Source organism: Phasianus colchicus, chromosome 1, assembly GCF_987193195.1.
Source record: "Phasianus colchicus chromosome 1, bPhaCol1.hap1.1, whole genome shotgun sequence".
Classification (NCBI taxonomy): Eukaryota; Metazoa; Chordata; class Aves; order Galliformes; family Phasianidae; genus Phasianus; species Phasianus colchicus.
This window is the reverse complement of record NC_143436.1, coordinates 183,155,522-183,169,755: the sequence shown is the minus strand read 5'-3', so window position 1 is coordinate 183,169,755 and position 14,234 is coordinate 183,155,522. Positions and strand designations below refer to the sequence as shown.

The window sequence follows — 14,234 nt, the reverse complement described above, 5'->3', positions numbered from 1 at the left end:
CACTTCAAAATTTTGCAGAATCAACCGCACTTCTCATCTACAGGGACTTCAAATTCCATTTTTTAAATGTTTGAGGTCAATATTACATGTTTAGTCATGCTGAGAATTTTTTTTTTTTTTGTCTTGCTAATAACTGAAATGAAAACATCTCTGGTGCTAAGATCTTCCTTTTTTTTTTTTTTTCCAGTTGCTTTCATTTGCATTATTATATTATTATTAAACGCTAGTGAGGACAGTGCTTTGTTTACAATATAGTAAATTCGGTGACTGGACGGGTAGTACAAATCTTCAACTCCCAGAACTGAGGAAATTTGCAGCTTTCTTTTGCTGTGTCTTGATGTCAGTAATGAAAAATTGGGAGGGTGAAAGGAGGCGGAGTCAGGCTCTGCTCAGTGGTGTCCAGTGCCAGGAAAAGAAGCAGCAGACAGAAACTGAAAAACAGGAGATTCCCTCTGAACAGCAGGAGCACTGCTGTGCTGTGCAGGTGATGGAGCACTGGCACAGGCTGCCCAGAAGCTGTGGGATTTTGTCCTTGGAGATCTTTCAAAGCCATCTGGACGTAGCTGTGGGCACCCTGCTTTGGGTGCCCCTGCTGGAGCAAGGCTTGGGCCCGAGGGACCCAAAGGTCCCTGACAGTCCATTCTGTGATCATGTAAATGATATTTACCTACAAGAAGTGAGCACAAGAAATGGTTCTCTCCTAACCATGTGAGCAGAATAGAAACAGAAGCCCCATTTGGTTACCAGGCTGGCTGTCATCTTTAGAAAGAAATAAGGCAGCCCTGGGTATTTCTGTTCCTGTTTGGCCAATCATTTTGAAGGCCTTTTTGAACATGAAGTGCTAGAAATATACTGTCAAAACTACAGTGACATGTACTTAATTTGTAATTACTTGGCTGCAAAAGCATATATGGAAAAATATTCTGTCTCTCTTCTGATAAGAAAAACAAGTGACACTTTTCTACTCAGTCAATATTTTGACTAATGGCTTACCCAAGGTAAGCTGAAAAGCAATCTACTTGACAAGATTTGACTTTAAGTCCTGCCAGACTTGGTGATAGCACAAAAATAACAGCAGCATCAGGAAACAGCATTTCCATAGGCTGTGGAGAGAAATCCTGAGACAAGATCCTTATACAAAAATAAAAGGCACTACCTGCAAGCTTTAAAAAATACCCTCTGCATCTACTGACAAAAAAAGCCTTTAACATTCCAAAAGAAAACCACCAAAACAATCCACAAATCCAAGCCAACATATCATTACGTATATTATTATTACTTTCTTATGGCCTTTGCCTGTTTGCTTAGGCACTGAGTGAGACCAAACCCAAGAAACACTCAATGATACAAAAAGCAGGATTTCCCCATTTTGTTTCTTGGAGGGGAGGCTGCCATTTTATTTCCACTCCACGGAAGTTATTTTCAGGTAAGCATGCAAGATAAGTTATCTGACTTTTATGCAGACTATAATACGGTTGCTTCACATGATTCCCTGCTCTCCAAAACAGCTATCCACGGGTCCTCAGCACACCACACTGCTCTGAGTCTGCAACAAGGGCAGCATCTCTGATGATGACAGTCAACAGGAGACTAGTGGCAGCAAAGCTGCAGCATTTTAAGGACTAACACACCCCAGTAAGGGTCTCCAATCTCTGCCCACGTGTGATGATTGCTGGGGTTGATCCTTTTGCCACTCCAAGTGATTCAGCCCTTACAGTGAGCAAAACATATTAACTACAGTGTTTCTGCTATGGCAGAATATGGTAAAAATGGTGGCAAATGCAATGAGGACTGCCCACAGATGGGTCCTTGCTTCACACGTGCCAGGATCAGGTAAGGGACTGGGGAAAGAGCAGGATGAAGAGCCATGGTAGTCCACCCGTCATCCTCCTCAGCATGCCCTGATGGGAAGGACTGGTCCTCAGGATCTGCCCTGGATGTCGCATGAGGGTCCCCTGAAATGAGAGCAAGTTTCCTTCCTGTGATAGTTGCTTGTTTCCACGTTGTCATGTGTCCTCAATTCTGCTGGGAGGCAGGCTGCATGTGCGGAGGTGGGGATGCAGCATCACAGCCTGACTGCTGTATGGGCCCAAGAACACAAACAGGACACCTCTCATTCAAGTGTCCTGCAAAGCGTAGTTGACACAAAGCTCCCCTGCAGCATCCATTTCTCAGAGGCAACATAATGTACTTTGAAGGTACTATACAGTAGATGTCAAGGAACTGGCTCTGGAGGTTCACTAGTTTACTTACATAAAGGGAGATCACATCTACAGGAGGAGCAGCCAGACAGTTACTACATGATGTGAGAATTTTACCTCTTGCTTAGAAATTAACTTCGGCTGCCACTTTGCAGGATCTAATGAACAATGGAAAACGGTAAGAAATGCGTATGATGTCATCAAGTTCTTCTGCACAGTAAGCGTTAATTACAAACAAAAATAAAACCAATCCTATCTAGGCAAGAGCTGCTCTCTGCCGTGACAAGGATGGAAGGAATATATCTGTGCCAGCTTATGACCACACAGCATGCTCCCGGAATAGCTGCAAAACAGACAGGCACAGAGACCTAGGAACCCCAGGTCACATGGAACGGACTGGAATGAGGCAAACCAGAATCCTATGCTGGTTTCAGTATGAAGGTCACTCAGAACTCCTCATGAGCAATCCAAGAGTGACAGCGCACTCCTTGCCTCTTCACCCAGCCTGGTCATTATGCCCAAGGCCTAGAACATACAGCGAGATGCAAAAGACCTGGTACTTGGCATTAATGACAATCAAGGTTTCAATGAAGATGGTTAATGACCACCATATTGTCTCAAACCAGGTACTCAGACAACTGATAACAGACAGCTAGTTCAATAGATCTAAGTCGTATGAATCAATCATCTTACCCTATAAACAGCAAGCAGCCTAAGAGCGCCTCTGAGAGCTCTTCTTGCAAGCAGTTGGATGCACACCAGAATCTCTTCTTGGTTAAGAAAACCTCTCAAGATTCACCTGGGACATAGTGATGCCTTGCTGACAGATCCTTCCTAAGTGATTTACTGTTTTAAGCTATACTAGCTTCCCTAAGATTTGCTCTTATATTCATTATGCAGCCCCCACCCTCTGTGTAGCAAACAATCAAGGGTACCTAGCCATTTCAAATTCTGTTAAGTCATTGTTATCATGTTCAAATTACCATATTACATCTATTTTATACCAACAAATAATTTTCTGCCTTCCTCTTATAAGTGAAGTTTGCAGTGCTTTAGTTTACATCCATGACAGAAAGACAGCATTGTGAAAGTCATAGCAGCAAAAGCACAGGCCTACAACCTGATGGAGGAAAAGAAACCAGAGTGCAGTAACATCAGGGCTTTCTATTGATTTCAAAGCAGCAAATTCTCTGTAGACTTCTGTGATGAGGTTTAAAGCTTTTACTGACATTTTGATGTGTTAGTGGTATCATTCCTATCAGTGCTTGTCCCTACTGAGACACTGTGATTAAGAAGCTGTGTTGGTTCATTTCCACAAAGAATCTAAAGGCATTATTACCATTTACTTGCCGTTCTCATGCAGCACTGCTGTCACTCATCTGCTGAAGCAAAGTATTTATCGTTCAAGCAAATTCCTGGCTGAAAAATTAAGACCACAAGGGTACAGAAAGAGCTTCCAAATTCCACAGTACATCTGGTAATCAACATTCGGCGTACCTATTTTTATTCCTATTTTTATTCCTCTCTAACTACTCTGGGCTGCTGCTTCACCCTCAATACATTCTTACTGTGAGTCACATCAGATTAGAAACACATGCAGCTATGAGAAAAATCATCTGTAACTGATCCAAGAAAATAATAACAAAACCCACGCATATTACACTTTAAGCCCCTTTCAACTAAAGAAAAAAAAAAAAAAAAAAACAAGAAGAAAACAAACAGAAACAATACAAGACTTTTTAAAATACCGACAGGTTTCCTTAAGGTCTTGTTTAGAATTGTACTGCAGATCAAGTCTCTTGTAGGATATCCTGTGAATGACACATGAGATCGTAAGTATAGGAGAAAAACTATCCGGACATGGTGAACCCATTGTAAAATGTGCCTACATACCAAACCTATAACTGAATTCCTAAGCCTCTTCCTTTATCCTGCATTCATTCATACGAAGTGTGAGCCAGACCCCTCAGCAGTAAGAGCTGATAGAAGTTTTTGCCATTGATTTCAGCGCAATGAAGGTCAAGCTGACTATTTTTCAACTTCTTTGTGGACCACAGCGTTTAATAAATATTTTTATAGACTTTTAACAACAGCAAGTCCCAATGCACAGCGGGGCTAAAATACATTGGCAGGAAGTTCGCACAGAAGGTAGAAGTGTGTCCTCCTGCCCCAACTCCAAATACGCACAGCTCTGACTGCCAAAGCAGAAATTAGGGATGTTGGCCTTCACAGCGTGGGACACAGATCAAAAAGGAAGCATGAAACTGAAGATTACTCAAGTACAATAGGAAGCTTGAGATCATGTAGGATTTATTCACTACCAAAAATACGAGAGCCAAAGCCACACTCCCAGAAGAAAATCTATCCAGTTTGATACTGTAAACAGGATGCTTCCTTAGTTCTGTAAACAGGAGATTGATTTGAAATAAACTGCCAAGGCACCTAACCCATTCCAATCCGTTAGCTGAGAGATCCTCACCAGAAGCAGTGATATACGTGGCGCATTTTATCTAAAATATGGCACAATGTAATCACCCTCTTAAATATAATATAATCAGCAGTTTTTTCCAGGCATTCATTGGATACAATTTGAATCAACATACTAAAAGTAGTACTACTAAAATTTCCTGCATTAGTGGGTAAATTCTTACTAGAGAATGCCAACACAGAACCTTCATGGTATTTCCTAGAACTCATTAAATTTATTTTAAGTGGCAAATCTCTAGGCCCACAGATTCCAGAGCACACAGAGGCAGACAGTCCCTTCTAAGAGCTGGGAACATGCTACTGACAGCTGACAGGCACCTCAAGTTTTCTTAACTGGGTAGGCCAAACTGAGCATTGCTACACGAGGAATGAAAGGCGAGAAGGGACACAGCAGGGTGCACAGCTGTGGGAGAACAAGGTGTCACAGCACCTGCTGCTGCTGTGCATGAAGAACAAGGGAATGTGCATGAATGTGGGGGAAAGGGAGAGGAGACAGAAAAAATGGGCCAAGCAACTGCTCCTTCTGGAGGAGGGCATATTCCACTGATCCTCAGCCCACTATCAAATAACAGAATGGGTGAGGCTGGAAGGCACCTGTAGAGGTCACCATTGCTGCCTCCAGAACAACAAGGAGCTGGACACTATCAGATGTTTTGGACGCTGCTACCTAAGGCAGGTGCCTACTTTTCCTGTGTTCAAACCAGACTTGTAAGATACTTGCGTTTCAAAGAATCAGCCTACAATTTGATGTAGATATATTTTAACATAAGGAAGATGATTCACATAAAAAGTCTAGAGTATAAAACATTCAGACTTCTGCTGCACCTTTTGTATAGATGTCATTATTAGAATTATAGAATGAAGTCAATTTCCTGTCTGCTCATTCACTATTTGCCAAATAGGCTTCCTGCTGTACAAAGAATACATATTTTGTAGATCTCTTCTTTTTATGTAATATTTATATCTTGTCTAAGGAAGAAATGATAGAAATGTAATGTAGTGAATTTGTACATTATTTTTGTTGAAAGAACTTCTGTTTTTGACAATTCCTTTCCCTATAAATTTCTCCTTAATTAATAAAATATTATCAGCAGGTAAAGAATCACAAAATCACAGAATCACAGAATCAACAGGTAAAGAACTTCAGAACTTCCACTTGCAGCCTGGACAGTTGATAAACACCTTTAAGAGTAACTGTTGGTTACAACTCAAATTCCATAGATGATATGGCTGGTGACATCATGTAAAAATAACCTCAACTACACAGAACAGTTTGGTTGGAATTTCTGTCTAGCAGTTTGTTGTTCAGCTGAGACTTTGGAAAGTCACATGAAACCTGCATGGGATTATTTTCTAAACAAGGTTCCTGGGTATAACATATTTAAATTTATGATGCTAATTTGGTAACCATTTATACTGTGTGCTACCTCCTCATGTCATCTGGCCTATGTATTATGTACGAGCATATAACCTATACATTATGTAAAAGGTACAAGATATCTTTGTGTATGTGTGCACATAATATGCCTATGATACACAAGTATTGCATGTATATGTTCTTATTTTAACAGAATATTTGACAGATTCTGCCAGTAGTTGTACTCTTGCTTCATAAGACAAAGTTAGTTTAACTGCACATAGCCACATCCTCATACAAGCTATTCAAGCTTTGCTATCACAGAATCCTGCAGGATGCAGCCTCCATTCCTTAATGAAATTACATAGATCCACAAAGTGAAGCACACAAAGAATGTCACTTCACTAATGATTCCCCGTGAGTTTCCTATTTATTTCTATTCCTAGGTGCTTTACAAAATGGGATTCAGCAGTATTTCATTTCTAGGAATCAAAGCAACACAATTACCTAGTTTTCTCTGTAAGCCCTTTAATAATTATCTGGCCTAAGCTTCTTGCAAATAAATGTACTAATGAGAAGCCAGAACTGTTAGGAGAACGGATGGAGAGTTGTAAATAAAGCAACTTCCACTATGTGATATCCATCTACCTAGCAAAATACATTTCAGTGCACAATTGGAGAACTGCTACAAAGTGCTTGCTGCTGAGTCAGGGTTGCAATTCTCATGTGATATCCTTTGTTACTCTTTAGTCCAGACAGTTAATTTTACAGATAAGAGACATCATCAAGGTTAAACAATCAAGGAACAAATTGTGTTACTACAGCAAATTACAATTTTCAATTTATTTTTTGGTAATGTGATGAAGCTTGGAAGGTGTTTTAGTTATTCTGCACTTGACACAAGGTCAGCAGATTCTGATAAAAAAAGAACATGTATGCAATGTTTTTCACACTCTATACTACAGAAGAACACTTTAAATGTATTCCAAAACTTTGGATCCTACATCACTAGTGATACAAAGCCATTCTTAATTAGTATTTAAAAAGATTCATTCATTTCTTCTCACGAGAGCAGACAACATCCATCTGGTGAGAGAACACAGCCCAAACTGTCAAACTCTTTTTGGAAGTGCAGGGTAACACTGATGGCACATATCCCTGTGGACAGCCAAAAGCTCCTGCCGCTTCTCCCGGCGGGAGAGTGGACACAAGCAATCCAAGGCTTGAAAGCTCCTAATTTTTCATTTCAAAATAAAAATCACAAAAACTCCGAAAAAACTTAAGTTGTCTGATTTCATGGATTTTCAAATCCACTTCAGGAGACACTGATCCTATGTCTTCCGGTTGTTTACATACTAAAATGATCTGACACTATGCCTTTCATTTAAACTTTGGGTTTTAAAGTTGAAAATACGCATGATGGTGCACAGATTAGGCATGATTTCTTAGACTGAGTGTTCATACAGATATTTGCTCACAACAAATATCAGCGAACAACTGATGTGTCAGCTGGAAACCATACAGTAAACATTATTTAGCAGTTTTCATCTCCACTTTTCATCTCCATGTACACATGAACAACCAAAATATCAGACTTCTTGCAATTAGCTAGAATTGTATGCATACTACAACTTGGTAAACTGAGGTAAAGATTATAAGAGTATCATCTCAAAGCCCTTTGTGTGTAATTCTGACAAATTTCAAAGGACTTAACAGATAATGATATTAATAAAGACTTTAAATAAATACCATTACATGTGCTATAAATGTTGTTGGCATCTCCACAATGCTTTAAAATAATTGATTAGTGCTACACTGGACAGCTGAATCATCAATGCTTGTCCTTGCATGAGGACAAGACGATGTCTTGTAAGCAGATTATTTATATTTTTAATATATTCAGCAGGAAGTATAGTTCAGGTTTGGCAATCATTAGGACTGATTTTGTACGTGTTGCCCTTCATCTATAGACTTCTTCCAAAAGCAATCTCAGTCTGCACTAAATGCAATTACAAACAGACCAATCTCCTTTACCTAGAAGAGGAAAGACAATCTGGAATCTTGCACAGTAAGAAGCTCTTTATGGCCAGAAGCAAGACCAAGGCTCCGAATTACAGCTCTGTGTATTCCGTACCTCTGGTTTATCCTGCTTGGAGGTAACAGAAAACTGAAATCCAAAGGATTGTTTTCTTTTTTAATAAAATGTGCAGGTGGTCTTGGACATGCCAAGAGAGAATATTCTTTTTTAGAGAGCTGAACAGATCTGGCTTCCTTTGCAGTATCTCTCTTAATTCCACAACATAATAATCATGATCATCAAACCCAGGACATAATATTAAATTAGTTTTTATACTTGCTGTGCATTTTGAGAGAGACTGTTGGAACATATTACTCCCAGCATATTGTGTGCACTTAGATCCTATTCCATATCACTATATCTGCAAATACTTACAATGCAAAAAATACTGTCTGCCTCACTCAGCAATGCAATCCACATGTCTTTAATGCAATTCCATATCAGCACTTCAGACCAAAACAAAACATTGAGAATTGTAAAAGACAGAAATACTTCTGGTGGCGTACAGCCAACTATGGTCTGAACGCTGCTTGTGAGCTTGTCTCATGCATGCAATATTTGGAAAACAGCTCATAACCTTTGGCGGCACAAATATAGGTCTTTGGTCAACAAACTCAAGCAACAGTTTGGTTCACTGGAGTAAACTCAGGCCTGTTGGCAGCTGAACTGCTTTAGATGCTATGAGCAGATGCCCAGCTCCACTGGCCATGTCAGAATACGCTGTCCTTTGCAGATTAAAAACAGAAGTCCTGAGTGCAAGTAGAGAGCAAGGCAGGGTCTAAATGGAGGTCTGTACGCAGTCTTCCTCAAGTTGTGTTACCTGCTTGTTACATGGTTAATGCCCCACTGTTCAGACAGAGCTGTCTGAGCTCTGCATCAGCTCACTTCTTCCTGTCCATAGTTATCAGCCTGGCTACCATTCATACAGCACAGTGGGTTCAGTCAAGAGTGAGATCTGCCATTTCCAAACAACCCACTGCCTGGTGCCACACCTGGCACCTAGAAAATTCAGTCACCGCAAGGTGTAAAAGACAGCTTTAAGGGTACAGAGCTTAACTGCAAAGATAGATGACCACAGCGGAGAAAAGAGTAATTAACTAATCATTTCACACAGCCTTGCTCTCTCAGTCATTCCAAAAAGAAATTTCCCTACAGGAAGTTTTCTTCTGTGGAGCAAAATACTCATCACACTGCCAACAATTTGAAAACTTTATTCACATTAAGCATTACAGATTTCTCCACCAACTCTACAGAAAAGACCACCACGGAACACACTGTAAGTTTGAAATAAATCACCTCTTTTGAGAAGGTTAAGATGGCAGGCTAACAACTCAGGAAGCTTGATAAAATGCACAACCATTTGAAAGAATGAAACAGAAATAATGGATGTGGGCTTTTATTGCAAACACATTTTGTATTGGATTAAATTTGGTTTCCAAGATCCAAGTAACTGCAATTTTGTCTTGTTTCCAGTTCTGCTATCTCAATTTTAAGAAAAAGTCTCTTCACCTCGTCTACGCCACCATGCACTGACAAGGAAAGGTATACAAAAGATTACTAAGTTCAATATGGCTCCAACTCTGAACCAAAAACATCTTCCAAAATCAACTGTATACCCATTACACGCACTGTATACACGCTGAAAAATAAACACTGGCAAATGCAGAGTACAATCTTGGACATGACTCAAGTAAGTGGGTTCTTAAAAAGGATTTACAAAAGATATAAATGCTGGCAACTGAAAGACATTAACTTGAAGACTTGAACAGAACTCTGCTCCTTTTCAGGAGAACATCTCGCATTTTCTTCCGAAGGAGCTACGCTGCAATAAGCAGGAGCAGATCCTCTCACAGGGCGCTGGAACACAACCTGCAGATCCCACAGCAGAGGCTCTTCCCCTTCCCAAATCCTAAGAGTTGGTCTTCTTTGACAATGAGCAAGTGGTTTCCGAAGGTGAATGTAAGTTGTGCCAACGCTTTGCAGCCCTGCAGTCATCCACCACAGGGCACAGATCGGCCAGCACCTCAGTAGCCGAGGCCGCGGCGGCTCACAACAGGCAACGTGCCCGTGTTAAAACACGAAGACTGGGACCATCGTCCCTACCACACTACCATGCCCTCAGTGTCTAACAGCCTCCAGCCACCCTCCCTGGCACCCACCATCGCTGGGCATCACTTTGCCAACAGCGTGGTTAACACTAACGGCGAGCGCTGCCCCACAGACCCAGCGAACAGCCCGTCCCGGGCCCAGGCCCCTCTGTCAAAGCTGCCCTCCAGAAGGAGGAAGGCGCACCGGGAGCTGACGAACTGGCCGCACCGTCCCGGAGCCACGGCGGCTCGGGCCGGGCCGGGCACCCCGCGCCGCGTGCGCGCCGTCAGGGCGAGGCGGGCTGCCCGCACGGCTGCCGCACGTTGCCCCCAGGAGTTCGGGAGCGGCCGCCGGGCAGAGCCGCCTCCCCGCCTGCACCTCCCTCTCTCCCCCCGCCCGGCCACCCGCGCTCCGGGCCGGCAGCCCTCGGGACGCTCTCTCGGGGCTCCGTCCGCAGACCGAGCCCCCGGGGATGAAGAAGGCAGACGGACACTCACCATCCCGCCTGACGTTGGAGGAGCGCAGGGCTCTGATAGATCCGCTTTGGGCAGGGGCGGTGGTGCCCTGACGGCTGCAAAAGTTCGCGCAGACGACGGCGTAGAGGAGGAGGAGGATGAGCAGTTGCATTGGGATCCGCTGTGCACGGGACCGCGGCTCTGCGAAGAAACGCGGCTCTGCCCGCCGAGCTGCTGCCCTCCCCGGCTCTGCCTGCCTCCCGCACTGCGTGCGCTGCTCGTGCGGGCTGCCCGAGCGGCTGAGGGAGTTGTGAGCCGGGCAAGAAAATGAAATAAAATAAAAAAGAACACATAAAAATCCCTCCCGAAACAGCAGTCGGAGCCGCCGAGTTACTCCCCCAAACTTCCTCCACGCTCAACTCTCCGCCGCGCGTCTGTGCCCGGCCGCAGCGGCAAGGTGAGAAACCCCCGGCGGGCACCGCCGCCCCCTCCCCTCCGGCGGCCGCGCCGTGACCCGGCTCCAGGCGGAGCCGCGCTCCCCTGCGGCCGCCGCGGCGGAGCTCCGCGCCTCGCACCGCCCCCGCGCAGCGCTCCGCTCGGCTGCAGCCGCCGCCGGGGTGTGGGGCGGCGGGAGAGGGCGGCGGACCCGGCGCAGCCGGGGGGAGAGGCGGCCCCGGGGGAGGGGGCGGCCGGGGGGCAGAAGGGAGGCGGCAGGGAGCCGGGCACGGGCTGCTCCGGGCCGGGTGGAAGTGTCGGGGTGTCCCGGCACCCTCGGGCCCGCGGGAGGGCTGTGGCGTTGGGCAGGAGACCACGTATCCCTGGGAGAAACGAACGGGCTCCTCTGTCATGCCGAGCACTGTCCGAAGTTTTTCATAAAAGGTTAATTCCTGCTGACTTAGACCCTGAATAAATTGAGTCTGCCTTTGATTGTGTTACAGCCTGGACGAGAGTAGGTCTGAACCAAAGGTCTGTGAGCGGGCCGTGATCACATCACTGTTTTAGTGCTCCTTTTCCTTCCATTAATTACAATATAGTGAAGTGCAGACAGAAGAAAAAGTTGGGTTTTCACTGTTCCCTAATAAATGCTTACCTACTCAGGTTATTCCTTAGGGTAATTCATACTGTCCCAGCCATTCTGACAATGGGTAACATGCTGTGGGACCCTTCTACATGAAACAACACCTCGGTGACAGCAGAGGAGTTGATACAGAGCCGTATCGGGAGCACGGGACGAGGCCTGTCGCTCACAGCGGGTGCCTCTGGCTGTATGAAACATTTTCTCCAAAAGCGTGCTAGTATAACAATGGAACTGAAACATCTTGCATGTCTTAAGAAACTGGTAGGGTGCAATTCTGTTCTGCATAATTTGTGGTTCTTATCCCTTTCATGTTCACAAACTGACAGCAAACCTAACCCAGCTCCCATGTGGAATGCAGTGGGAAGGCTCCAGCAGTGTTTCGCATGTGGACAGTGTGCCTGTGCTTTAGGTGCCCACTTTGGGAGAGGTGGGCAGGCAGTGGGAAGTTGGCCAATCCGACTGTCCAACAGATGCAGAGTAAGAGGAAGGTAAAGATGGGGAGCTCTGGAGATGTCTTTTGTTCATCTTGTCCACATGTCTGCTCATTTCCCAGTACAATGCAAGGAGCTTGCAGAAAATGTCAGCTGGATCCCAGCTACCTGTCCCTTTTCTGACTGCAGCCTCTTTCTAAGATGAGGGGTGGAGACCACTGCCCTGAGCACACAACATTGAGGAGTCCTTCCCAGTGCCCTCAGGCTGTGACTCAGCTCCCTGTAGTCTCTGACTGCTTCCCCTGGGACATACCACAGCCCTTGGGAGGTGGCCAAGGAGGAAGAGGAGGAACGTTAGATCACTTACCCAGGAGGCAAAAAGGTATTTGTCATATCTGAGTGCTATATAACTCAGTCAGGAAAGGGCGCTGTTTCCAAGGCTGTTCCTCTTGCAGTCATCTTTACCCATACAAATTCATATTACGTAAAACTTGTACCTTCTGGTCATTTTTTGTCCCCATGTCTCCTTGGCTGTGCAGATCAGCTTCAGCGCACAAGGAGCAGTTTTGGCCTAAAACACCCTACAGTTCTTTGATGTGCTCCCTGGCTTGATATGGGCAAGTCTGAATTTCCTCAGGCTGACCAGGACACAGAACTGAGGTATTCTACAACTGTTCTTTGTTTGTTTGTTTGCTTGTTTTATTCTTTTTAATTTTTTTTTAAGCATAGATACTGCTGTGGTGCTTGAGATGAAGTTCCCATTTGTGCAGCAGAGGTACAGCTGAGTGTACTTGTTGCTTAGAGAACTCTCAAGCAAAACAGCGTGAGCCTCATAAATTAGACAGTGATGAAAACAGCCAAGTGGATTCCAGCACCCGTGGCTTTGATATTTCTCAAGAGGAGTTATGTATAACTCCTATCATACTCTCACGGAATGTTTCTCTTCCTCCCTTTGCGAAGTATGGGATGCTGCTGACTTTGCTCTAAAACTGAGAATATTTTTGCAGCAGAAGGATTCGAGTCTTTTTCTCAGGTCAGAAAAAATCCAGGCAGTGTTATTTGCCTTGCTCAGGTAATTCTTTTAGTCCCAGTATCAGAAATCCCTGATTTGTCCATTTGATGTACAGATGTACATCAGAAGGATTTTGGAATGGAGCAGGAAGGCTGACAGGCACTGATGGGCCTTTGTAAAATAAGTCTGTGCTACCCTGGCTGATACTACAGCTTTTCAATTCACTTTGAAAAGCACTAAACCCACTAAAACCTAAAAAAGTATCTTTATAAGGAAATGTCATACAATCTCATGTAAGAGATTGAGAGGTTCGGTTTATGTTCAGTTTTAAGAGCAGATCACTGGAGCTTCACTTCGTGGAGAACATCCCAGTACGTTGGCTAAACTCTGTTCTAGAAGTCTGGGAAAATTTGAAGTATTCTATAAAGATTTCTTTATGAGGATTTACAGTAAATCACGTTTACTGCTTAAAAGCATGTATGGGTGTGTAAGTGTGACAACCTCTGATTACAAATCTGTCATTATGACAGAGATCCTGGTAAAATAGTGTAACAGTTAATATGAGGTTCAATTAATACAGATAGAAATATATATAATTAGTGCTAATCAACCTAGAAAATCTTGTCATGCTAACTTGGAAATTTGGTTGACAAACAGTATAGCATCAAATTACAGCTTTCATACAGCATTTTACTTGGTATCGCAATGCAAATCACATGAAATGAAAGGCTTGCATACTAAATGTTTTCAAGATGCATTAAATGAGAGGTTTAAAATGTTTGATAAAAAGGGAAACACCATTAAATTGGTTATTTGCAGGAGGGCCCCACTCTGGCTAATAATTGGTTCTGAATTGATTTGTGTTTTCAAAAACGACCTGAGGAAAACACAGTCATTACTCACGACTTTTGCAGATGACAGAAATCTTGGGGGAGCAATAGACTAATTTACATTGATGGTGTTATATGGAAGTAGACGTGTAGATGTGGTAGAAATACAAAGCTGAGAGCTGGCATAGCTGATGTTTTAAAACAGCCAGTGGTAGATC

At 43.7% G+C, this 14,234-nt stretch overlaps 1 protein-coding gene across 4 annotated transcripts in view; it reads right to left on the bottom strand.

Annotated features, from left to right (window-relative positions):
• Positions 1-11,216, bottom strand: part of PDGFD (platelet derived growth factor D) — a 137,614-nt gene extending 126,398 nt beyond the window's left edge. For 2 of the 4 annotated variants that reach the window (XM_090133937.1, XM_031595891.2), the window contains exon 1: positions 10,708-11,214. In XM_090133937.1, coding sequence (XP_089990063.1) covers positions 10,708-10,837 — 130 coding nt within the window. In that variant the 5' untranslated portion in view covers positions 10,838-11,214. Of the gene's footprint in view, positions 1-10,707 lie in introns of all 4 variants that reach the window. The other 2 variants (XM_090133938.1, XM_031595890.2) reach the window with 2 other exon arrangements.
• Between the last annotated feature and the right edge of the window lie 3,018 nt (positions 11,217-14,234).